The 24,582-nt window shown below is 46.9% G+C and overlaps 1 protein-coding gene across 2 annotated transcripts in view; it reads right to left on the bottom strand.

The window, feature by feature from the left end:
• prkdc (protein kinase, DNA-activated, catalytic subunit) overlaps positions 1-23,987 on the bottom strand; it is a 45,148-nt gene extending 21,161 nt beyond the window's left edge. Inside the window, exons 1-48 of one of the 2 annotated variants that reach the window (XM_056583904.1) lie at positions 23,631-23,987; positions 22,735-22,811; positions 22,543-22,647; positions 22,185-22,259; positions 21,762-21,870; positions 21,511-21,623; positions 20,829-20,928; positions 20,547-20,602; positions 20,384-20,414; positions 19,951-20,108; positions 19,636-19,782; positions 19,029-19,193; positions 18,685-18,853; positions 18,431-18,480; positions 18,137-18,244; positions 17,728-17,877; positions 17,185-17,297; positions 16,594-16,753; positions 15,492-15,572; positions 15,269-15,388; positions 14,737-14,896; positions 14,174-14,283; positions 13,908-13,995; positions 13,545-13,708; positions 12,823-12,975; positions 12,034-12,141; positions 11,510-11,736; positions 10,877-10,971; positions 10,488-10,590; positions 10,053-10,186; positions 9,165-9,395; positions 8,536-8,762; positions 8,074-8,282; positions 7,541-7,673; positions 7,088-7,246; positions 6,365-6,571; positions 5,518-5,706; positions 5,153-5,257; positions 4,611-4,778; positions 3,905-4,032; positions 3,235-3,442; positions 2,531-2,709; positions 2,047-2,215; positions 1,763-1,828; positions 1,565-1,628; positions 1,052-1,200; positions 576-725; positions 62-181 (exon numbers count right to left, since the gene is read on the bottom strand). In XM_056583904.1, the coding sequence (XP_056439879.1) occupies positions 62-181; positions 576-725; positions 1,052-1,200; positions 1,565-1,628; positions 1,763-1,828; positions 2,047-2,215; positions 2,531-2,709; positions 3,235-3,442; positions 3,905-4,032; positions 4,611-4,778; positions 5,153-5,257; positions 5,518-5,706; positions 6,365-6,571; positions 7,088-7,246; positions 7,541-7,673; positions 8,074-8,282; positions 8,536-8,762; positions 9,165-9,395; positions 10,053-10,186; positions 10,488-10,590; positions 10,877-10,971; positions 11,510-11,736; positions 12,034-12,141; positions 12,823-12,975; positions 13,545-13,708; positions 13,908-13,995; positions 14,174-14,283; positions 14,737-14,896; positions 15,269-15,388; positions 15,492-15,572; positions 16,594-16,753; positions 17,185-17,297; positions 17,728-17,877; positions 18,137-18,244; positions 18,431-18,480; positions 18,685-18,853; positions 19,029-19,193; positions 19,636-19,782; positions 19,951-20,108; positions 20,384-20,414; positions 20,547-20,602; positions 20,829-20,928; positions 21,511-21,623; positions 21,762-21,870; positions 22,185-22,259; positions 22,543-22,647; positions 22,735-22,811; positions 23,631-23,793 (6,453 nt within the window). In that variant the 5' untranslated portion in view covers positions 23,794-23,987. The remainder of the gene's footprint in view (positions 1-61; positions 182-575; positions 726-1,051; positions 1,201-1,564; positions 1,629-1,762; positions 1,829-2,046; positions 2,216-2,530; positions 2,710-3,234; positions 3,443-3,904; positions 4,033-4,610; positions 4,779-5,152; positions 5,258-5,517; positions 5,707-6,364; positions 6,572-7,087; positions 7,247-7,540; positions 7,674-8,073; positions 8,283-8,535; positions 8,763-9,164; positions 9,396-10,052; positions 10,187-10,487; positions 10,591-10,876; positions 10,972-11,509; positions 11,737-12,033; positions 12,142-12,822; positions 12,976-13,544; positions 13,709-13,907; positions 13,996-14,173; positions 14,284-14,736; positions 14,897-15,268; positions 15,389-15,491; positions 15,573-16,593; positions 16,754-17,184; positions 17,298-17,727; positions 17,878-18,136; positions 18,245-18,430; positions 18,481-18,684; positions 18,854-19,028; positions 19,194-19,635; positions 19,783-19,950; positions 20,109-20,383; positions 20,415-20,546; positions 20,603-20,828; positions 20,929-21,510; positions 21,624-21,761; positions 21,871-22,184; positions 22,260-22,542; positions 22,648-22,734; positions 22,812-23,630) is intronic. The other variant, XM_056583905.1, reaches the window with a different exon arrangement.
• Positions 23,988-24,582: the final 595 nt, after the last annotated feature.

Raw genomic sequence — 24,582 nt, 5'->3', positions numbered from 1 at the left:
GTGGAAACTCTAAGCACAGAAGACGGGAGCGCTGAGATGCGAGCGGCGGTTGGGGGCCCACCTCCTCCGTGTTGATGAGGAGCTTGGCCACGAAGAGACGGATGTTCAGAGGCGTGGACGGGTTCCCCAGCTTGCCCAGCAGGAACTTCATCCACGGAGGAAGCTCTCTGGGCGTGGATCCCTGCCCCACAAACACATTGAGAACTCTGGTATCGGCACTGAAGCTCCACGGATACTACCACGATGTTTGGTCAATCACAAGTGCTCTACTTTATTTTGGATTCATGTGTGGAAATCGAATTCACAAAAATTTACATTTCAAACCTTGCAGCTTATTCTGTGTTCTGAATATTCATAAACCACCACGGCTTATCATTTGAATGGTGCTTATATATTTCCAGGGATTGGAATGACATGGAGCAGAGGGGGTTTGGAAACCCGGGTGGCTACGAGGTGCAGGGTTGTCTGCGTGGTCGTGAGGGGTTTGAGTGTGTGTGTGTGTGTGTGTGTGTGTGTGTGTGTGTGTGTGTGTGTGTGTGTGTGTGTGTGTGTGTCACTGGGAGCGCCTCCCTTACCTGCTCCACTTTGGGGGTGATGCCACTCCGCTGCATGTGACCAATCAGGGCCGTCATGGAGGCCATGCACTCGTGCTGATTCAGCTCGTCCATCTCCAGAACCACCGACACGTCCTGGGACGCCGTCGCCTCCTCAGTCTCCTGTGGACGCTGGTGAAAATCATAACTGTTATTGTGCTTCTACTTGGAGAATACATTCACAGTTAGCTTAGCTTTGTTCCGCTAATGTTATGAGTAATACCCGATAACTAATATTTAACAAAAGCAGCAGACGTAGCTTCTGCAATTGCGGTTCCCAATTGATACAAACAAGTAAGTGCACTCATTTGAACCAGAAACCATTCTCGCCACGACCCAGTTGACAATAGAGGGTGCTGCAGCAGCGGTTACACTCTTCAGTGGGAGGGTTCCTCTTTAAGAGCCGTGCAGACCCTCAGTCAGTGCAGCGAGGCGGAGGCCGTGGAGGGAGGACTTGCCCTTTTGGCGACGGTGCGCGGGTTCCCCTCGGGGTTCTGGGATCCGAGGGAGAAGCTCTGGACCCCCGTGGAGAAGTCAAACTGGCTCATCTCCTCACTCAGACTGCTGTCGGCCATGTACGACTGGGAGGAGAGATACACCGGGGCCTCTGTGGTGCACGACACGGGTCCGTTGGTTAAAGGTTAAAGGTCACATATTATACCACCAGGTGTGAGTGTGATTAGCCGGCACAAGCAGTTTTGTAAAGCTGCCTCTTCTGACATCACAAGTGGGCGTGTCCAGCTAGATGTATGATGGATAGATCAGCACGATTTGCTACAGTCCACTGGTTATGATGGTAGACTGATCTATCCAACATACATCTAGGTGGACACGCCCACTTTTGATGTCAGTAAAGGCTAATCACACTCACACCTGGTAATATAATATGTCACCTTTAACACTAACATTGATATATATGTGGTGGTTAGGTTGCCAACGGGAATGCCCGGGTCAGATCAGAAAGACTGTACCTCCGTTCTCTTCATTCACTTCTTTACGTATCAGGATGTATTTCTTCTTTCTCTCAAGCGGGACCTATATCAAAAGAAGAAATAATGTTTATTATTATATACAGTGACATTGAATGGACAGGGGAGCTATGGGGTTTGGGAGAAACCGTGACGAAGGGACATTAATACACAAAGTAGTGCATATCTGCTTCCACATACCTCGATCTCCACTGGAAAATTATAAGCCCTTTGGACATCGATAAGGTTTTCCAAAATGAATTGATGCTGGAAAAAAAACAGTACAAATATAAAATAATTATCTTAAAAGAAAGTAAACATCTTCTACTGCTACAGTCTCACGGTCCTAAAAGTATGACAATGTGTGTCTGGTCTATCAGCTGCTTAACCAGCATCCATCAGCATTAAAAACACGTCCTTTATTGCTAACCGTTATACCATCAACAGTGTACGATTTACGGTCTCCGAAGACCAGGGCCTACTACCTTCTCTGGCTTCTCGCTGAAGAGGAAGCCCTGGTAGAACTTGGCTTCGCTGAAGCTGCAGCTGATGACGGCGATGGCGCAGTTGTACGCGGCGCAGTGGTACTGTCTCCTGGCTTCCAGCAGCTGGCTTTCTCCGGCCATGTTCTCCGTGAAGGCCTCGAAACACAACCTGGTGGGAGGGGTGGACAGCCATGATACAGGGCACTTCACCGTGCTAGACGTGGGCAGAGCTTCTTCTGCTCAACTAGGGTTAACGTTCCCTTTAATGGTTCCATTGTAACAGTGAAGACCGGTTTAGTGAAACCAAGGAAGCACAATCTTTGTGCAATCACAGGATTATGTTTAATGTGAATGGTAGTTCTGAATCCGATGGTTACAAACAATGAGGGGTGTGAGGCGACATCATCATCATATCATATCATAAATCGCATGGCACTGATGGCGACAATCGGACTCATGTGGTTTTACCGCGGGTTTGACCTACTTGATGAGGGCCTTGGACAGCTCGTTGCCCTCGGTGCGGTCCGAGCGGCAGTACGCCTGGTTGACGAGGGACTCCTTGGAGTACAGCTCCTCTTTGGGGAGCCGGGAGTACAGCAGCTCCATCAGCTTCAGGCTGCCCAGCTTCCTCAGCAGCTGGGACTCGAACACGTCTTCACTGGACTGAAACCCGGGACAGGAAGTTTGAGTGGATGGAGTAGGAAATCATGTCACGGCTGCAAGCCCCTCTACACACACACAGGACAATGTAATAGCCGAATATGTGTACTGTACTGACAGTGATATATTGTTTTGCTTTCTACTGACAAATGTACTTATTGGTTGTTGCTTTGGATAAAAGTCTGCTGAATGCCCTAAATGTGCCCTAACCCTGACAAACCTGGTGTATTCCTGTGTGCAGTATGTTTGGGTTGCTCTGTAGTTAACCATATGATTCAAATTTTAGCAGAAATCCCTGTGTGTACAATCCCTTGTAAACCCAGTATTACTTTCAATGTTTATTGATGCTAAAAGGCATTACAATTGTTTACTATTCAACCAGCACCAAACCCATTCGTGAGTCCTTTTAAAGTGTTCCTCCTAGAGGACCTAGAGCGATGCTATCACCTCATCTACCCATACCAATTGAGACCGAGGGTGCTACATGTAGATCAAAAAAGCAACCGCATTCTGGGAGCAACCAACGACCTTGGTGAAGCGCGAGAGCAGCAGCGCCATGACGTCCGAGACGTTCTCCAGGAAGAAGAGGGCCAGGGCGCCGGGGCTGCAGTGGGAGGCCAGGGGCAGCAGCACCCGCTCCATCATGGCCTGGAGCATGGAGGGCAGGGGCAGGTCTCCCCGCTGGACCACCCCGTGCACCAGGCACAGCAGCTGCAGCTGCCGCTCCGGGCTGGACCTGGGTGGACCGGGGGTTAGGGTCGGGTGGAGCCCTCGATGACAGGGGCGGATCAAAGCGGACCCACGGGGACACGCACAAAGCACGGGACCATTCAATCAGTATGCTTACAGTCAAGCACACTGATGAACTGGTCTTATACTGGTTGTGGCCATTACTTGAGTTGTTGGTACATTTTTTTAACCTTATCATTAAAAAATAATATTTGGAAGTACCTTGATGGACAAAGTCCCGTTATCAAAGTATTAAACCTCTGCTGAAATTAGTTTGTTTTTCATTTATTATGTTTTATTTACTTTAATACGGAAGCGTCCATGCAAAAACTGTAATTGGGACGTAGATACCTTTCTTGGTGCCTCAATGCCTCAATTATTCAGCCTATGCAACCAAGATGTGCGCGTAAACAAACTTAATGACGTACTTACGAATGGCCATGGTGACAGCCTGGGAAGGTTTGCTTACCGCTTGGCGATGCTTTGGAAACAGTTTTGAAACTGGTCCTCCATGATGTGTTTGGAGTCCTGACACAACACCCCAGCCAGGAGCTTCAGCAACAGCGGGCTTTGAGAAAGCTCTAGGGCATCTAGGAGCTAAAAACAATAACAACATGGACGCTTAGGTATTACAAAAGTGGTGTGTAGATAACATTTAAGAGCTAAAATGGCATTTTTAAATGCCAGAGGCAACCATCAGCTATTAAAAGGGAATACTTGGTGAGAATATCTGTTCTTAGAGAGAACAGATGTGGCATCTCTTTGCTGATTGGTTGGCTCTACAGCCCCCTGGTTGGCTCTACAGCCCCCTGGTTGGCTCTACAGCCCCCTGGTTGGCTCTACAGCCCCCTGGTTGGCTCTAGGGCCTCTGGTTGGCTCTGCAGCCCCCTGGTTGGCTCTGCAGCCCCCTGGTTGGCTCTACAGCCCCCTGGTTGGCTCTACAGCCCCCTGGTTGGCTCTATAGCCTCTGGTTGGCTCTAGGGACTCCGGTTGGCTCTTGGGCCTCCGGTTGGCTCTAGGGCCTCTGGTTGGCTCTACAGCCCTCTGGTTGGCTCTACAGCCCCCTGGTTGGCTCTACAGCCCCCTGGTTGGCTCTACAGCCCCCTGGTGGGCTCTACAGCCTCTGGTTGGCTCTACAGCCCTCCGGTTGGCTCTAGGGAATCCGGTTGGCCCACCTTGCGGACACAGTCCATGTAGTTGTTGCGCTGCGGCGATCCGCGGGGGAACTCGTCCGACTGCATGGGGAAGTGAGAGGCCACCAGCTCCTCCAGCGCCCCCTGCAGGGCGGCCAGGGGCTCCTCGGGCAGGGTGGTGAAGAAGGGCAACACCAGCAGGGCCTGGCTCTGTGTGTGAGTGAGTGAGTGAGTGAGTAAATGAGTGAGTGAGTAAATGAGTGATTAGAGACAACATCGTTTAACAAAGAGAAACAGAACATCGCCTGTCTTTCTTGTTGTCATCATGAACCGTCTTTCAATAATGACTAAACCCAACAGATGCTAATCTGTATCATTTTACATTATAGTTGACAAAGTTTGTTTGTGCTGTTCAGTGTTCTGGTAGATGGTTATGTAATATTGAGTGAAAGAATTGACCCATCTTTGCCACAAACCAGTAAAGCTTTACAGACAGAAAATGTATAAGGGAGGATTTAATGGTTGGTTCATTCTAAACTATTGATTATGCAGTTGGCGTTCTACGTCGCAAATTAGTTTGTTACCTTCAGATTCAGCGGCAGGGTCTTGTCCACCAGCAGTGTGGTGAAGGTGGAGAACACCACTTTGAAAGCCTCATGGTTGATATTGGTGCACACAGAGGAGTCGATCTGATCAACGAATAACATACATTAGACCACACAGCATAAATATATTGACACAAAAATGATTGTATCATCCTAATGTTATAAACAAAAACACAGGAACAGCCACTTATACATAATTCAAAAAATATATATCTGAGTGTGAGTGAGTGAGTGAGTGAGTGAGTGAGTGAGTGAGTGAGTGAGTGAGTGAGTAAGTGAGTGGGTGAGTGAGTGGGTAGATGGGTGGGTGAGTGGGTGAGTGGGAGGGTGAGTTGGCAACCGACCTGCAGCAACTTGGACAGCAGCAGCAGCGTGGCGGTCTTACTCTCCGGGGTGGCGGTCTCCGTGGCCCACCAGGACCTCAGGCTGTCCCAGCGGGTCAGTACCTGCTCCACCAGCCGGCTGCCCTGGCTCCTCCGGATGGAGCGCTCCCTGAAGGTATGGTCCAGCACGCCGTTGAGCAGGACGCTGACCTGGAGCACACAGCATGGCCAGAGCACACCGCCACTCAACGTCGGCCTCAGAACACGGACCTCTGCCCCGGAAGGGCTTGTTGAAACCATCGTCAGCCAGTTAGAATGGACTCTTAGGACGTCAGCATTCGCTTTGCAATTAAAATGTTCAGCCAATTTGAAAAATGAGACTCAAACGTTAAAAGAACCTAACTAGATGACAACTTATGTGGCACAATAGAAAATAAGGGGTGAGAGAGGGGAGATCAATTATTTAGCTTTTGTATACAAAACATTACACACACACACACACCTTACAAAGGTGCCGAATGTACGATTTAAGAGCTGTTATTTTAGAACAATAACAGGGAGAAATGGCTCAACCATCCTCATTTCTGTGACCATATTTTCCGTGATTGCTTCAATGAATCTTGCCGGTAAATCCCAGGTGTATGAAATGCAACATTTCTCAGTGGTGGGCTAACATAGGGTGGAAGGCAACAGAGAGGGAGGAGAAATCTATTTGGTTTTGTAGTCTCAATGTCTCTTTCCAACAGGTTTGGTACCTACAGCAGCTTTACGCACACCTCTCCACCATGGCAGTGGGTGCACGGCTGTAGAGTCCTACATCACCTTGGACCTGATCATCTCGTGGGTTCATAACTCTGCGGGAGCGTACCATGCTGGGGTTGCACGAGGCAGCCCTCAGGAGGGCCGGCACTGTGGCGTCCAGCAGCCGGAGCAGCTCTGCGTTGACCGTCGTCTGGAAGAGGCTGTAGAAGTACTCGCCGTGGGAGAAGCAGAGGAAGTTGTTGCCGCCTCGACCACCAGCCAGCGGCACCGAGAGCCGGATGGTGTTGAGCAGAAGCTCCACCAGGGAGTCGCTCTGGCCAGGGTGCATCATGGGAAAGAGGAGAAGGGCTGATTAGATTCTGCTTTTTTTGTTGATCCAAGTGGGGAAGTTCGCTGTTACATAACCGTGCTCGAGATTATAGTACAATAACAAAATAATCCATTGGGGTAAAAAAGAAATCGACAACACAAAAAAGGAGTGAATATATACAAAAGGTATCTCGGTATATACAATATATACAAAAAGGTCCTACTATGATATAGTAGAACTTCTGCAAGTATACGCACAAGGCCGGGGTAGAAAAACTGAAAGGGTGGAGCAAAGACTTGTTTTCTGTTTCACTAACCTTTGATATATTATATCAAAGGAAAACAAATTCCCTTTATAGGATGAAGCTTTCAGAAGGAAACTTATCCTCCCTCCCAGCAAACCAGATTGATCAGAACTAATAAGAATAAATAAAGAAGGTGAAACGCCCCTTCCGCCCTGACATCCGCCTGTCTGCCTTGTGAGCGGAGTCCAGACAGAACCAACCCCATCCTGACCCACCTGCTGGCTGAGGGAGAAGGCCAGCTGGAGCAGGCCGTCTGCCAGCCTCCTGCTGTTGATGTCCAGGGGAGGGAGGGCCTTCCTGTCCTCCCCGGGAGCGATGCCCTTGTACACCGTCATGAGGAGTCTGGAGCTCAGGGCCGAGGCGTACGTCGCGTCCTACGGTGCCAGGGGAGAGAACAGCAAAGCAGGCACGAATGAACAGTGTGACATGAGCCAAGCAAGCAAGCTACAGAAGATGCACATGCATCCATCCGAAGTGGAGGATAAATGTGCCGGTCTCTTGGTGTAAGCGGGTTTGTAAGTGTGCTCTACCGAACGACATGTCGGTGTGGAAATGTGTCTGCAAGGTAAAAAGTAAGTCCCAAGTCATCCACAGTGGAAAAGACAGACTTCAAGATGCTACCCCAAACCCCAACCCAGTATGATGATTAAACGGTTGTTTTGGGATACCTTGCTGTGCAGAATGCTGCTGAGGAAGCCTGCCTTGTGGATCTGCTTGCAGGCAGACAGGATCATCTCCATGTGGTCGTGGCTGCTCTGCCTGCCTTCCTTGTAGAGGTCTATCGCACACAGCTCCTCCACACTGCGCACATCACTTGTTCAATCAACCAATGATATGACCACGCACGCAACATCACTTGTTCCATCAACCAATGAAATGACCACACGCAACATCACTTGTTCCATCAACCAATGAAATGAACACGCACGCAACATCACATGTTCCATCAACCAATGAAATGAGCACGCACGCAACCTCACTTGTTCCATCAACCAATGATATGGCTCGGAAAAGGAGTAAAACAATAAGGAACTAAAAATAGCAAAGTAGGAATTCATATTTAAATTAATTCTAATAAATAAGTTGATTACTCATAATTGTAAACTGCATGGAATCCCAGTTCATTATATAGTACACATACATGCAGTTTCATGCATTGGACTTCCCTGGGTATGGTACTCTACAAAGGATGAGCCACCACCTCTGTCGTGTGAGCTTGGTCCCCAGGCTGTTCTCCAGGCCGGCCCGGTACGGTGAGGCCATCAGGGCCTTCAGCAGCGGCACACACACCTCCGGCAGGTTCTTCATCACCTCCACGTCGGCCATGTTGAAGCCCACCGAGGACGGCTGGCAGACCACCGCCGCGGTCAGCTCAAAGAACACGGGGGAGAACACCTCCTGCTCCAAGAGCTAGGAGGGAGAGGGACACGATGAGAGTAGCAGAACCAGGGAAGGACAGAAGGAGGAAAGATTAATGACAAAGTCAGAGAAAAAAGGAAGACAGAGAAAATGTGAGAAAAAGACGAAAGACCAACAAAGAAACTAACACATAAGATTCTTCATATACGTAACTGGAATATGGATGAACAACAATTATAATCACTGCGTGTGTGTCATGGTAATCACTGAGTTATTCAACTGGACGTATAACATGTGACGCCACCTTCCAGAGGGCCTGGTCACATTTGAGGAGGACCATGCTGGCGAACTCCAACAGGCGGACGATGATGGTGCCCTTGCTGTAGTGGTACTGCTCAACCTCCCGCGGGCTGAAGACGGAGCCCTTCTGGCCCACGGCGAAGCAGCCCTCGGCCGCAGACAGCTCCTGGGTGGCCAGCTCCGTCAGGAAGAACCGGATGGCCTCCCGGAAGCTGGACTGCTCTCCCGAACCTTGAGGAACAACGAGAATAAATCAAATCAATCCCAAAGACACAGATTATATACAGATTACAGAAGAGTCTGTGTGAACATGAGCGGGAAGCCTTTGAGAATTTGTAACTTTCACCTAGACAACTTATTCATGAAGCTAATTAATAACATTCAATGTCATATAAACCATGCAAACAGTTTATGCATAATTATTTTTTGGGGCATTAAAAGGACCAATTGCTATTGCCTGACACACACACACACACACACACACACACACACACACACACACACACACACACACACACACACACACACACACACACACACACACACACACACACACACACACACACACACACACACACACACACAGTGTTCCGAGTCAGGCGACAACCAGACAGACTCTTGAGGGGGCTCTACCTAGGACCTGGTGGGGCTTGACCAGGTGCAGGCTGATGAAGGTGTTGTAGCAGTCCAGGGCGGCCAGCAGCAGGTCCATCCACTGCAGGGTGGTGCGCACGCTGAAGGGGCCCGACAGCTCCCGCAGGGTGGGCTGGCTCAGCAGGCCCCCGCCCTCAAACTGTCCGATCAGGAACGCCACCCCCTGCTCCTTGAGCAGAGCGTCCAGCCACTGGGCCGGGGCCTTGTTACCTGAGGGAAGACCCCCCGGGAAGATACGGAGACCACAGCTGTGTTCAGTCTACAGAGTGGGACATGAATGAATATGCCTCAGGACGATATTGGAGCGATCTACCTCGTTTTGTTTTGTAAAAGGGGATTTTGCTGCGCATTTGTAAAGGCTAAAGGGTTTAGGTTGCAAACATTTAAAAGCCTCAGAATGGGATTGAATGAGACCTCGACTTCAACAGGTTTAGGTAATGAATAGTGGTCCCCTGTTTTACAACCAGGTGTTGGTCTTAATTAGCCTTTACAAGCTGTTTTAAAATCTGCCTGATCTATACAGCAAACATCTGGGTGGAAACTGCCACCGGTGAGGTCACGAGACACAGGGCAGGGAAGGTTTTGAAACGACTTGTAATGGCCGATCACACTCACACCTGGTGGTAAAATCGGGGCCCTTTATGACATTCAAATTTGCAACAAAATAATTTAATGTGGCTTAAAACACATGGATGGACGTGGTTGCACATGCGTCACATGTGTAAAACAGGCACAGATAAAGTTATAAGTAGATTAATGTCCGTTAACAACAATTTGTGGAACGCCATGAACTTGTTGGCTCTGAACTCCACAAAAAGTAGCTCCATACGGCTGAGGCGCACTGATCTGGGGCACAGGGCAGCTCACCTGGAAGCAAGGGGACCAGCGAATAGAAGAGCTCCATGCACTTGTGGCGGCACTCGGTCTGCGGTCGTCCACACTGCTCCAGCAGCCAGCGCACCACGTCAGACAGGCACACCTTCACGTCTGCTGGGAAGCCCCTACATAGAGGCAGGCGGGAAGGGAAATCCGTCAATAATTTCATCATGTTGGTATGGGTTATTGAGGCGAACATCAAGCCTCAGAAAAAGATGTTCCATGTACAGTATATTGAGATGCTTGTTAACATTTTCTGGTGCTTGTAGTGGATCGAACCCTCGGTGATATGTCATGGTAATGTCACATTACACATTTGGGAATACTTCCAGCACATAAACCGAGCCACAGGTGGCCCGGCGGTTCCAAGTGCCTTGTGGGTCCACCTGGACCCCCCCGAGCTGTAGGCAGGTGTTGGGGACCCACCTTGGGGTGCGTCTCTTGGCGCTGTGTTGGTTGAGAGCGGCAGCTTTGTACTGGAAGATCCTCTTCAGGTGGTCGATGGCACCAATGCACTGCTGCAGCGTACCTGAGGACGAGGCGCTAGGTCAACCTCGACGATGCCTTCCGCTGCAGGCGCTTCCACACAGAGCCCTCCGTAACACTGCTTAGCTCTCAAGTACATATGCTATCATCAATTATGAACAATAATGTTTAGACTTTTGGTATTCATTTAATAATTATTTGTCCTTATTTATGGAAAACCAACCAATTAAGTTACATACATGTTTCATCTTTTCATATATTTCTTTCTATTTTTGGTTACAATGATATTCAAATAAAATTGTAAGAGAGAGAGGTGAGAGAAATATTACCAACGGATCTGTCGTCTGAATGGGCCAGGGCCAGGCTTTCCACAAACACTACCAGAACCTCGAAGACAAACTGATCCACCAAGGCATTCTCCTCCCTGAATAGACAGAGATTACTTACTTGGTTGTCGTCATCGAATAGGAAACAAGGCGCAACTCCGCCCTTTCATTTTCCGAGGACTGATGGATCGAAGATTACTGGTAGCCAACTAATTAAACAAAGCATGCCCTCTCTAGACTGAAGGTGAACGGGCTTAGCGGTCCCAATTACAATTAGGGCATTAAGCAGACGCTTTTATCCAAAGCGACTTACATCGGTTAATACACACATTGACACACCGACGGCAGAGTCAACCATGCAAGGCGACAGCCAGCTCGTCAGGAGCAGTTGGGGTTTAGTGTCTTGCTCAGGGACACATCAACACTCAGCTAAGAGGAGCTGGGGATCGAACTAGCAACCTTTCGGTTACAAGACAACTGCTCTACCTCCTGAGCTAAGCCGACGCTTTGGCACCCCAAGTATGGCCGGGACAAGGTTATTGGCCTCGCCGAACGTATGTTCGGCGAGGCCAATAAGCTTCTCCCGGCCAAACTTGAGGTGCCAAAGCGTGAGGTAGAGGGTTCAGGTGCCCTGACCTGAACTGTCTGTAGATGCTGTTGAAGGCCATGGCCGCCCCCAGCCTCTTGAAGCTGTTGGGGTGCAGGGCCAGGCTGTAGATGCGCTTGAACAGAGACTTGATGTTGGCAGGGCTCCTCTCCTGCTGCGCGGGCGTGGTCTGCTTCACGGACCACTTGACAAACTCCTGTACACAGCGGCCGCAGAAGTCCCGCAGCGTGCTGTCCAGGGGGTCGACCAGGCCATCCTGCAGGGTCGGGGGTCAAAGGTCAGCGTCAAAGGTCACCTAGAGACGCTCAAACAGCAACAGCGGAACTATCTCCCAAGGAATACTTCTGTCAAATATATATAGTATTTACAATACATCATTTTGAAAGTATCAAATATGTTTTAAAGATAAGAACACAATGTAATTATGCAATATACCAGTGGTTAACTTCTTTGAATGATTTTATAAAAAGAATAACACGTAAAGTTCTGATCCGACCCTACGTGTACGTTTATGACGTATCATGGGTGCATTGAAATGGAGGCGTCCCGTTACCAGAATAGCCTCTAGAACCGCAACGGTGTCCTGGCTCTCAAACTTCTTGTTGTTGGTGAACCAGTGAATCAGCTGCATCACCAGGGGCTCAAACAGCTGCCTCGTTACCTGGCAACCAGAACACACACACACACACACACACACACACACACACACACACACACACACACACACACACACACACACACACACACACACACACACACACACACACACACACACACACACACACACACACACACACACACACAGCTAAACATGCAACTTTATCCTAACTAGTGTAAATAATATATTAAACTACATAAATCGTTTATCCAATAACACCATCCAGCTCTCCAAAGTACTATACAGTATATTAATCCATTTAGAGCTCTAAAGTATAGTACATCACGTATCTTATTCCATCTAGAGCTCTTAAGTACTGTTCATCAAGTATCTTGTTACATCCAAAGCTCTTAAGAACTGTACATCTAGTAGTTGAATCTATCTAGAATCTTACTCTATCTAGAGCTCTAAAGTATTGTACATCTAGTATCTTGTTCCATCCAAAGCTCTTAAGTACTGTACATCTAGTATCTTAAGTCATGTAGAGCTCTTATGTATTGTAAATCTACTATCTTAATCCTAGACGTTTGTCGTACCAGTTGACAAGGAACCGCAGAGGAACAAAGACATGGAGAAGGTGGATCCACTTCATATTGCCAGCAGTTCACATAGAGAACCAACAGCCAACCACACTAATCGTCCATATATTTCTACTTGGTCTCGGTCCAGGGACACACCACCGACCTGGTCCACGTCGCAGGCCAGCCGCAGCAGCACGGGGAACAGCTTCTTGTGGAGGTTGTACATGGGTGGCAGGCTGCTGGGATCGTCCACCATCTGGGCGCTCTTCCCGACCATGTAGACCACCAGGCTGTGGAGCAGCTCCCCCGCGGCCACCTGCAAGGGGCACAGAGCCCCGGGGTCACGGGGTCACGGGCCGGCAACAGGGGACGCCTGCTTTACAAAACCTCTTCCTGTGTACCACTGGGTGGACCACTTCCAGCTCCTTTAAGTAAGAGGAATTCTCTGCGAGACACATTATTGTGGTCGACTGCAATTGACACTTTTTACATAGAGGAGATTCGGAGTTCTTATTCTCTCCAATCAGAGCCTCCCTAGCCTGATTGGTTCACCTTCTTATCGCAATGCACTCACACAGCATTATCACGGCTCCCCCACAGGGGCGTGCATGCAGCACTTTTCAGTGACAATGAAACGAGCAGGGAGGGTGAATTGTTCGGGGTTCATTTTCAAAATCAGGCTCTCTTCTGCTTCTTATTTTAATCTCTTCCCTTTGGACTTCTCAAATCGTATCTAGACTACCGCAGCTTTAAAACTCACAATACCTACAATTTGAAGCAAATAATAAGAATTCCCCAGTTGCAATCATATCGGTCTTCCTTTGGGCCAGGTTCCCCCTTCTGAGGCTCAATGTATTTAATCCACGTGGTGGCCAGGTCACGTACTTTGGTTTGTCTGTCGCTGGTGGACAGCGCCAGTTCACTGATGCGGGGCAGGAAGGGGTCCAGGTAGATGACTGGCTTCATGTCCGAGAAGGGCACGGCGAAGCTCAGCCTCTTCTCCGTATCCCAGGCAACAAACTTCTTCATCGTCTCCTCCGTCGACACCACTGCATGACATGGGTTAAGGGAGAGCCACCGTTATCAGAGTTTTGGGAGGACTGGGGTCCTGCTTCTCATGTCACCAGTGGACGTCTCACATGGAGAGCTTAACTCAGACGGTACAGCTTGGTTGAGACACCCGCTTTTGAGAATGTGCTTTCTGCTAGCTTTAAGTGGACGTTTAATTCGACAACAGCAGCTCCTTACCTGTCACCAGATTCCTGTTCATCTGTCCTCCCAGGTGCCCTAGCAACCGCACGACCCTGAGCTTCACCATGACAACGGGAGCATCTTCCTGTGAAATCATTGAAGATGCAACAAAAATAAATCATGGCATTTTTTTACTTTGTCCACCTTGAACTATTGAAGGTTTTATGTTGCATGACCCTATTTATCCCAACCATTGAAGACTTCCTGGGTCATTAATACAGAAGTACTGGGGAGTAATAAGTTAACCCTTGGCATGCCACTACCATGACTAGGTGTTTGGACTGCTTCAGCAGCCTCCTCATCACTCGGCCGTATCCCTTCTCACTTTTAGACGACACCGATGATGTCATCTCCCAGCCGCTGTCGTCCTTCTCTGAAACCAACACACAAACAACACAACATCTAATAATGACTCAACTCAAATGCAGCTTAGAGTCTGGTGGCTAATCACAATTTCTGGCATCCAAACCCTAAATATTTCCCGCTCCAACTAATGAAAATCCTGACAATTGAGAGAAAGGGGCAAATATAATACCATCTCTGTATGAACATTGGGTTTAGTTTAGTGGGTGCAGTGGATTGCGGTATGTTCTAGACATACAAGTACCCAACCAATCACCGAACAACCAATTTTGTATTTAATCAAAGTAAGGAAATTAAAGCCAGATAGCGGATTAAATTAACATCTAATCCGATCGTATCGTTAACTGCTTTACGTGCTTGCATATAAATCTGGACTAGATTAGGCTAATTTAGCCTGATCTCAGTCCTAATAGTTCTATCTTCATATCCAGGGTAATGGTGCTGAAGCGTATGAAGAGTGAACCGTTGGTGGAGGTGGACTTGAGGTATCCGTCCAGCAGGGGCAGTGTGTTCTGGTAGCAGGGCTGCATGACCTCCATGGGGATGAAGGAGGACCAGGCCTCCAGAGCGTCCAGCGCCGCGTTGGCCAGGGGCACGTGGCTCAAGCCCAGCTTCAGGGCCGCCTGGGGACACACACACAGACACAGACACAGAAACACAATTAATATCATTATTCACTGTGAATAATCAAAATCAGAGTGCAAATGGAATGAAACTATGCAAACATCCCAATATATTTGATAGCAATCCTGAATTATACTAACAAACCTCAAAAGGAAGGTATTGTGAAAAAAAAGAAAAAAAAAAGGGTACAATTTCCGACACTTATTTATTCAATCTTGGCTCCTTAACTTCTTACCTGGGTCTCTCTCCGCATGGCCACTAGCATTCACTCTGCATGCAAGTGCTCTACAAAACCTCATGGCTACTCAGGCAACAAGTGAGCCCTGACCCTAGCGGTCTCCAGGGGCAGTGAGCTGTACAGAGACGCCCACCTCCAGTGCTGGGCAGTAGGCCTTGATGTCCAGAGCCACCATGCTGTGGTGCAGGGAGAGGGCGAAGGTCAGGCAGGATGCCAGCAGCTCATCCTTGTACTGCTTCATTCGGAGACACACCTGCAGGGAGGACACAATGGAGGTGAGACCGCTCTGCTTCCCTCTACACACAGCTCACGCCGCTTTGAGGACTCCTCAAGGGGGGGGGGGGAGAAGAGCCGACCTCTTTGCCGAACTTTGCAAGCAGGGCAAAGCAGTTGGTCTTCACCGGCTCCACGGATGACGCCGTTGAGGTGCCGACTCCCTAGAAGAGAAGAGTAGAGGTCATATTTGAGTATCCCACTGCTAGTAACTAGTTACCCACTACGTTTTTGTGCTGCCATTTTAGGCGATCCTAGAGCAAGTATAGAACAATATTGGATACGATGATGATGATACTGTTGTCATTATCCGAACAGTGGTTCACAGCTTTTATGGCCTAAGGCAGGGGTGCCCAACCTTTTTTGACCCAAGATCTACTTTTCAAGTAGCCAACCTCCCGAGATCCACCAGCAAACCTACCTTCAAGCGGGGGGGGGGGTAGAGAACAATTGTTGACGGGGGGGGGGGGGGGGGGACTTCAGTGGGGGTTTCATTCCGTCTGCGCACGGCACCTTCTCAACGATAATCAATAATCTTCCTCCCACTCAGGGTGAAAATGGTAGGTCTTAGCTTGTTTCCCCTCAGCCATGCCAACGTTTAGGAGTGTGTAACTACTGTTGACGGCTTTCAACTGCTGTTAACAGCACATGCGCTACCGCGCGTATATGTCCCGCGCAAATTTAATTGTATTAAAAAAAATAATAATAATAATAATCTTTTTTTTTTCTTCACCCCTCGCGATCGACTTGGGATCTGTCGGCGATCTACTGGTAGACCGCGATCGACTGGTTGGGCACCCCTGGCCTAAGGCATACTATGATACCCACCAGACATTCAAGGCCCACCACATTAAAGTTAAGGCATGATTATGTAAAATAATTACAAAAAAAGTCATTATTACATGACATGTATTAGGTTATTCTCATATTATTACCATATTTCAGGTAAACAAAAATCGGGCCCCTCGATAGTATTATTTGTGAACTATGTAGTCAAATGCCGCAATAACGTGCATTACGGAAAAAATAAATCAATAAGACAGAAAACCATAAACGCTAAAAATTCAATTTGTAACCTAAATCACAAAATGACCAAGCACACCGATCTTTCGTCAACGCACCAGAGCTGAGGGGCCCCTGAGGTAGAGCCACACCACAGTAGCAGAGGGGGGGGGGAACAGATACCTGGTAGTACTGGATCCTCTGGGACATCTTCATGGAGACGGCCAGCAGCCTGTAGAAGCCGCTGACCAGGGGGTTTCTGATAGAGTGGAGGATGAGCTGGTGGCTCAGCGGGTACACCCAGGGCTCAAAGTACTCTGCATGGGTGCTCAGCAGCAGCGCACTGACAATTAGCGCACACACACACACACACACACACACACACACACACACACACACACACACACACACACACACACACACACACACACACACACACACACACACACACACAGTGTTCAACATGTGCTCACCAAAATGTGTTGTGTATTAAACGTTTTGTATTCAGCCGACTGGACGGTGATAAAGGTGCTCAATTTAAACCCAAGTGTGCTATGCAGGTTTGAAATACCGTACTTAATAGCGTACTAATCTCCAACATTTCTTGCTGTTTTTATTGGGGTGGGACACAATATCCATTGCAGAATGCATGCATGCAAACAAGCTTATTGATAACCACCATTGCTTGTTACGCGAGGATAGGAACTGCTGTCATTCATACAATCGAGCGCTGGTTGAACGAAAAGGTTGGGATTAAGTGTTGGATGGAGTCACCTGCAGAAGTCCACCAGGTTGATGAAGGCGGTGAAGTCCTTGACCTTGTTGGGCATGAGATGGGCGGTGGGGTCGGAGGACTCCAGCACCACGGTGTTGACGTCGTCCGGGCCCTGAGGGATGGAGGGAACGGGAACATAGATATATACAACCAACTCAACACCCTGGTATGGAACCACACGGCGTTAGCTAGTGAGGCGCCCACCGTTTTTTTCTTCTGAAAGGGCCTGCTAGTATGATCAAACAAAAAATAATTTCACAACTAGTAACTATGACTAAATATAAAATTGCATGTTTTGAGATACAAAGCTTTTTGTATAAAATGGAAATGTAATACTGCCGATAGCATGATGATGACGTTGGTCATCTTGCATATAATTTTACTAATTTTGAATCTAATGTGCCCGAACAAATCCATTATCGAAAACGCACGATACAAAAGGAAAGTCAATTCTGACACTCTCTCGCCATGGGATTTCCCATTCCGGGAGTGATGGTTGCATTTAAAACGTGGACAGATATATATCGCCATTTGGGGCTAACCTCCTCTCCTGTGGTGACTTTCTGGACAGACAGGTCCAGCTTCTCCACTATGCGCAGAATAGACTTGATGACCTCGTCATACAGCAGACGGCTCAGGGAGATCAGAGCACTGTTCTGGCATTCAAACGCTCCGTCCAGGAATCCTGAGTCCTGGGAGAAGAGCACTCAGTTTGCAATGACTCGTTGGGATTCGTTTTAACAAAAACATCGATTATGACCTGATTTTGGCCTGCATGCATACAGTTCAAGATCAACTCGTCTCTCCAACCTCCATGTAAGCACCCCTTCCGCAGAAGGCTGACGTGTTACAGATTAACTGCCAGCCATTGGTATGGGAAATAAAATAATCATTGAAGCCCGGATAAACCCATCCGCCAAGCATCACTCAGTGAGCATGCAGAGAGAGTACCTTTAGACGGTCACAGTCCAGCAGGCTCCGATACAGGTCCAGGTAGTCCAGGCTGGAGGGGACTTTCCACTTGCCTGTGCGCATCGGGTCATTCCCCAAGTTCTTGTCCTGAGAGGGAAGAGGGACGGTGACTGGATTGTGCACCACAGTCTGCCTTTCCTCGTTTACAATACAAATGCTGTAAGAGCAGCGCTGCCGAGATCGTTGACAATCAAGTTTGGTTAAGGTGTTCACAGGATAAATAAACGTTGATACTGGTGTCTGATAAATTAACTTGAAGATAAATGATCTGACCTCTGTAAGCACGATGGGTTTGGAGCAGACACGGATCAAGCCCTGATGCACTGAAACACATCAGAGTATCTGGTTTTTAGTCATGTTGTCAGGCCTCACAGTAGAGAAGCACAACCATACTGGCTATTCAACATGTTTCTGTGACCCACACAATGAATTGAACAAATTTCAAGTAGGTCATCGTTACTATCATCAAGTACTGCGTATCTAGATCCTTTTAATAAATCCAATATAGATGTAGAACTTCAACTCACCGACTGAACTGATAAAACTCCACAGTACAGGCCCTTTGGAAGCCATGGCAACCAGCACCTTGAGGATGGCGCGGCCACAGGCGCTCTGCATCCGCTCGCTGTACTGGGGGTAGCTGTCGATCTGCACCACCAGGAGGCGCTCTAGCAGTGGCGTGTACACCTCGGGGATCTGAAGCCATCAACAACTCCCTTCATCATCATATACAGCCATATACACGTCCATAACGAAGGACGTTCTATTAACCAGACCCAGAGCATAGTCAGAACAAAGATGCCATCATTGTTGGTACATCTCCTCACTAACCCAGAGGTGCAGCATAGTGTTCTGAGGGCCTAAGCGTTACCTTGTCCAGGTGGATGAGCACGCAGGCGATGGAGTCCAGGAAGCTGGGCAGCTGGTAGAAGCTCTCCTCCTCCCCGTCAGACTCGGTCAGGTACATCTGCTTGCAGCGCTGGATCAGCTCTGTGTACATCAGGTCCACGTCTTGGGGACACACCTTTTTGCACGGCTACGGAGGGAGAGGAAATTGCTTGTATTGCTGCTGCCATTTTCACGCTGTTCACCCAAAAGGCGATTTGCAAACAATGGATGTGCAAACTGACCGTTCGTCTATGTTGTCTAGGACTTTAGACTGTTTTCCTACATTGACAACTGATAAATAACAAAAAACTTGTCAGGTGGTGGGGGAAGAAAAATCGATTTGTTTTAGATTCACGTTTGCCAATCGATTCTCAAATTTAAAAAAAAAAAAGTTTTTATTAGAAAAACTACAATCTTGTACTTGCTTTACTCTGTTTTCATGCCAGAGTTTTCCAAACCCCCTTTCTTTAGGCAAAGCGGTCTGTAGCAGATTGACAGGCAACCATGTACTGAATTGTTTGTGTGTATTATATTTGAAACGGGATCATTTTGTAGTATTAATAATAATTTAATAAATAAGATAATCATACAGCTGCAAAGAACCCATATCCACGTATGGCGATGGAGAGCTCTCTGTGGGTGGAGTCCATCGTCTTAATTATGGAGCAGAACTTTTGCATGAAGAATTTCAACGTGCTTTTGTGCTCCTCGATATTCTCTGCAACCAGGAAGGCAACCTGAGAACCAAAACAACAACAACAACCACAACAACACTGTTGTGAAACCATATAATGCACTGGGGTAGATAACCTAGCATTCAGTTATATCAATAGTTCAACAGTTAAGACAGGAGAGAGCGGGGGCCAGTGAGAGAGAGAGACAGCTTCATCCTTAAAATCGGTCACCTGTTTAAGAAAGGCCTCGAGTGCGTAGTAGCTCGTCTTTTTCATCTCCCCGTTGATGTGGCCACAGAGTTTGGACATGACCTCAAACAGGGCCTTGTAGTGGTCCATCAAACAGCTGCCAAACTGGGCCGCGTGCTTCCCCAACAACTTCAGGCCAGCTGTCAGAGAGACACACACAGACAGCGAGAGACAGAGAGAGAGACAGACAGACAGACAGACAGACAGAGTTAAAAGAGGGCGTTTGGTTAACCTCTGTCTGGGGAGAGAGAGAGAGGAGGAGGGGGCTAGAAGACGGTGACAACACTGCAGTAGCTCGACCCGGGTAAAGGAGAGCGTCCTAGAGAGTGCCACATGCGACGAGCATACGTCCTCACCTTTCTTACAATGGTGTTTGGGACATTCAAGCCAGAAGAACCCTAGAGGTAGAGCTTACCAAAGGTGACAGCGTAGCGACTCATCTCCATCTACGGGTAACAAATGAGATATCACACAATGTTCTGGAGGCAAGACCTTGTTGTACTATACTACTTGTTGTTGAGTTGAGATATTATCCACCATCTAATCCCAAGCTGTCATTTAAAAAAAAGACTTCTCACCTGTGGGCTGATTGTTTTCAAGGCATACTGGAAAATGTCTCTGGATGTGACTGGGTCTGAGTGTAACATCAAAGACAAATAGGTTCAATTAAAAGATGATGATTTTGGCGATTTTTAATATTCCATCAACGCAGGCCATCAAACAGCATCACGACACGTTCACAGGCTGATAATAAAAACAAGGCTGACTGAGGTTCTTTACTTCCAGGGTATTAGCACATGAACATCGATGAGGAGGGATATTGATTTGTGTAAAATGGGACATAACCAAGTTTCTCCTACCTTCTTCAATGGTCTTTGGGAAGTTGACCAACAGAGCGGTGATGCCTCTCAGACAGCCTGCCACGACAAACAGCTTGGGCTCTTTTGTGGAAGAGGTAATCTGAAATGAAACAAGGATGAGAAATCCTGCAGACAAATATATCAAGAACAAGGATAGTGAAAATGCTCCCTTGACACTAGTGTCCATAATGTCTACTTCGTTACACAGGATTAATTCTGAAATGAATAATGTTTGTTCTAAAAGATGGCCAATTATGGATAAATTAAATAATCACAATATCATTTGGTTTCTGCATATTAAACTAGATAAATCCCAAGATTGACAGTGATTCAGTAGTTTCACAAATCAGATGGTAGATTAGCTCAAATTCCTTTCCACTAACCATGTTGCTGTTGGAGGTGATCTGTAAGCACTATATCAGCTAACAGTACACACCAAGTCGGCTTCATACTTTCCCCCATGGGTAGGCAAGCTAAAACCTCTTAGAATGGCTTCTGTAGAAATAAAGTTATTTAAAACCCATCTGAAAGGCTCTGTAACTGACCAGGAAAGAAGGCCTAACTCTGCCCCTTTCCAGTTTTTGTTTCCGGCCCAGGCTCTGTGCCAGTGCCACTAGGTAAATGTTTGAAGGTGTGCAGCAGGTCTTGTGTGCTCTGGTCTGGCGGCATCTCCAGAGCGTACCTGTTCCTTCAACTCGCCGAGAAAGGCCTTGTAGAGTTTCTCAGAGTTGGACATCATCTCGCTTGGATGGACCTCCCCGAGGGCTCCCAGCAACTCATAGATTTTACCAAGGACTGCAGCAGCCGTTATAGGGAGCAGAGGGGTTTTCAAGCAGTTCAGCACCTTACCCCTTTCATTACGAGCTATGATTATGTTGACATAATATTTTTCAAGAAAGAATGTCTGATTCAAAATAAAGAGGGCAAACTCACCAGAATCTTGGATTTTGGATTTCTGACAGAGCTCACTGTAAAATCTGTTGAATATTTCACAGACTCGCAAGTCAGATGCCACACTGGAAGACTTGGTCAGATAAAGAACCTAAAAAGTAACACAGATGTGTCATAAACCATGTGCAAACCATGTGCATAATATGAAGCCAAATGACATAGATCATAAAAATAATCCAGTGCGTGCGTGCGCATATACGATGACTTAATACAAGGGCTATTACCTGCTTCTTTTGGAGGTGGATGGGTACCATTTATTAAAACATTTCCAAGAAATCTACAATGCTTGACCTCACATAGATAACCAAAAAATCCCTTCCGTTCTAATCAGCACTTGCAGTTTCACAACATTGACTAAGTCGGTTTACATATTCTGGTGGGAAGGATGTTGATGGAGACACTAACCTTTAGGAGCAGCTCCATAGTTTGAGTCCTGCATTTTGCTCCTTTTTCCTTTGTATACACAACCATGCAAATGTCCTGGAGGGCAAAAGTAAGAGCAAGCCAAATCAACTCTTCATGTTGAGATTTTCATTAGTGTGACATTATCCAAGAATAATCGTCTACAGTTCATCGCTGGCCAGCTTATCGCATCTCTAGATACTTTACGGTACTTTAAATCTCTTCTTCTGCTATTGTTTAGATGTGCTACACATTTGCACAAAGACAAATGGGTTGTCCCTTTCAACAAAATGGTGACTTCACAAGTGTGGGTGATGTATAGATTATACATTGCCATTTTTCTCCAGAGTCACCAACATACCCGTATATCAACGGCGTAAGACTTCTCCCAGCTCCGGTTCCGTGATGACATTCTTTGCAGGAACTTTTCCAGGAAATTTATAATCTCAACCCTTGTTTCCCGAAGCTTCAAAATACATAATGCCTGTGTTAACAAATACAACGCAGAAAACTATATCTGGTTTAATTTGTTTGGTTTTGGTTCGACATTTACCTCATCTATTCCAAGGGACTTTCTGAGGAAGGTGAGAAGTCCACAGTCCTTTGAGAACAGCAAGGATGTTTGCAGGGCTTTCACATAGAATGGGAAATCGTTATTCCATAATAAAAGTACAATTATAATATTAAGATGTATACGGTATTAAACCAAATACTGGTCGTGTTTCCATCTCATGACAAAATTAGTATAATTTTAAAATTATAATTTGTATAAGAGTACCTACAATGCTGCCCCCACCCTTTGGAATTCACTCCCCTCCCACATTAAAGTCTCTCCAACCCACTATTCTTTCAAATCTGTACTCAAAACATACCTTTTTACACTAGCCTAAAAAGGTATGTTTAACTTCCACCTTATTCTTCATGTTCACCCTCTGTTTTTCTTTTAATCCTAGTCTGTTTTATTATATGTCTGTTACATAGTTTTGATAGGGCAATATGAAAAGCGTCTTAGAGTACCATATTAAGCGCTATATATATTTCATTTATTATTATTACAACCTCAAAAAGTTATTTCATCTGAAAGTAAACATGACACTACATTCTTTCACGACTGGTAAAAAAGGTACTGTAAGTTACCATCACACATATATGTTTAGCCAACATAGAATTTTGGTGCTGTAGTTTGTATTGGTTTCTACTTGAGTAATTTAATTTTACAGAATTAAAAATTGTATTAATATATTTTGCAGAGCTTTTAACGAGTCGCTCATCACACTAAAATATTAATTTCAATATGTACGTTACGGAACTTTACCACTTGCACTTGCTGAGCAACATTATAAACAAGGGGTAATTCGCAAATTGAACGTTGGCTACACCTTACCATAAACCAACAAACAAATAAAATGGCGATTGAAAGTGGAGCACCCGTAGCATAGTTAGACTTACCAAGTTCATTATCAGTTTGTGATAGCAAACACTCCTGTCCAAGATCACCTATAATGTCCTGGCATTTGAAAGCTGCAGACCTTAAGTCTTCGTCAGTAAGTGATTCGTGTAGTTTAACAAGTATTCCATGAATCCCACCAGAAGCGTTGGTATTAGAAGACATGACTGCAGCTCAAATATACCTGCTTAAACCACCATAAGCATAGCTAGCACACATGTCAAGTATAACTCCTCCGCTGCATCCAGCTGCATCCTGAGTCAATGCTTTTCGTCTGTTGTGTTTTGGTGTGCGGAAGTTTTATCAGCCAATCAGAAGCCGCTGCACAGGTCTTTCCCAGCATGCTCTTCGACGCCCGGGTTTCTTTGCATTATTCGTGTCCCACAATTTACAAGAGTGCATTTATTTTTCTTTAGACATGCAAATATGTCAGGCGATCAACCGGAAGTGTTAAAAGTTGTCATCTTAAAAACGGCATTGTCATTGACCTCTTTCAACACTTGCAGGATTCAAGTTTCAGTTTAATCAACGTGACCTACAACTTCTGTGTGGTTAGGCTGCTGCCCCTGCTGTTGAATGTAGCTGGTGGGCCCCTGCTGTTGAGGCTGTTGCTGGGGCACATAGCTTCAGGGCTCCTGCTGGGGCAGGTAGCTAGGTTTCTCAAGGCACATAGCTATGTGCTCCAGCAGGTTCAAAAGCAGCTCTGTATGCTGCGTTTGAGGTTGCTGGGCGACTGCATCTTGGGTGGATGGCTACTAGGCTCTTGCCTTTGTTGCTGCTGATGCTGCTGCACTTGGGGATGCTATCGCTTCTGTTTTTGAGGTTGCTGCTGTTCCTGAGGCCTATATTGTGCTGGCTGTTCTTAAAGCTGCGGCTGGGTTTCAATCCGCACCTACTGTTAGTCGTCGTCGCCGTTGTCAGTTCCGTTTGGGAAGATGTTTAGTAGACATGTTT

This window comes from Gadus chalcogrammus, chromosome 23 (assembly GCF_026213295.1).
Source record: "Gadus chalcogrammus isolate NIFS_2021 chromosome 23, NIFS_Gcha_1.0, whole genome shotgun sequence".
NCBI classification, from domain to species: Eukaryota; Metazoa; Chordata; class Actinopteri; order Gadiformes; family Gadidae; genus Gadus; species Gadus chalcogrammus.
Note: the sequence above shows the minus strand (reverse complement) of the source record. Positions and strands in the feature narration are given on the sequence as shown.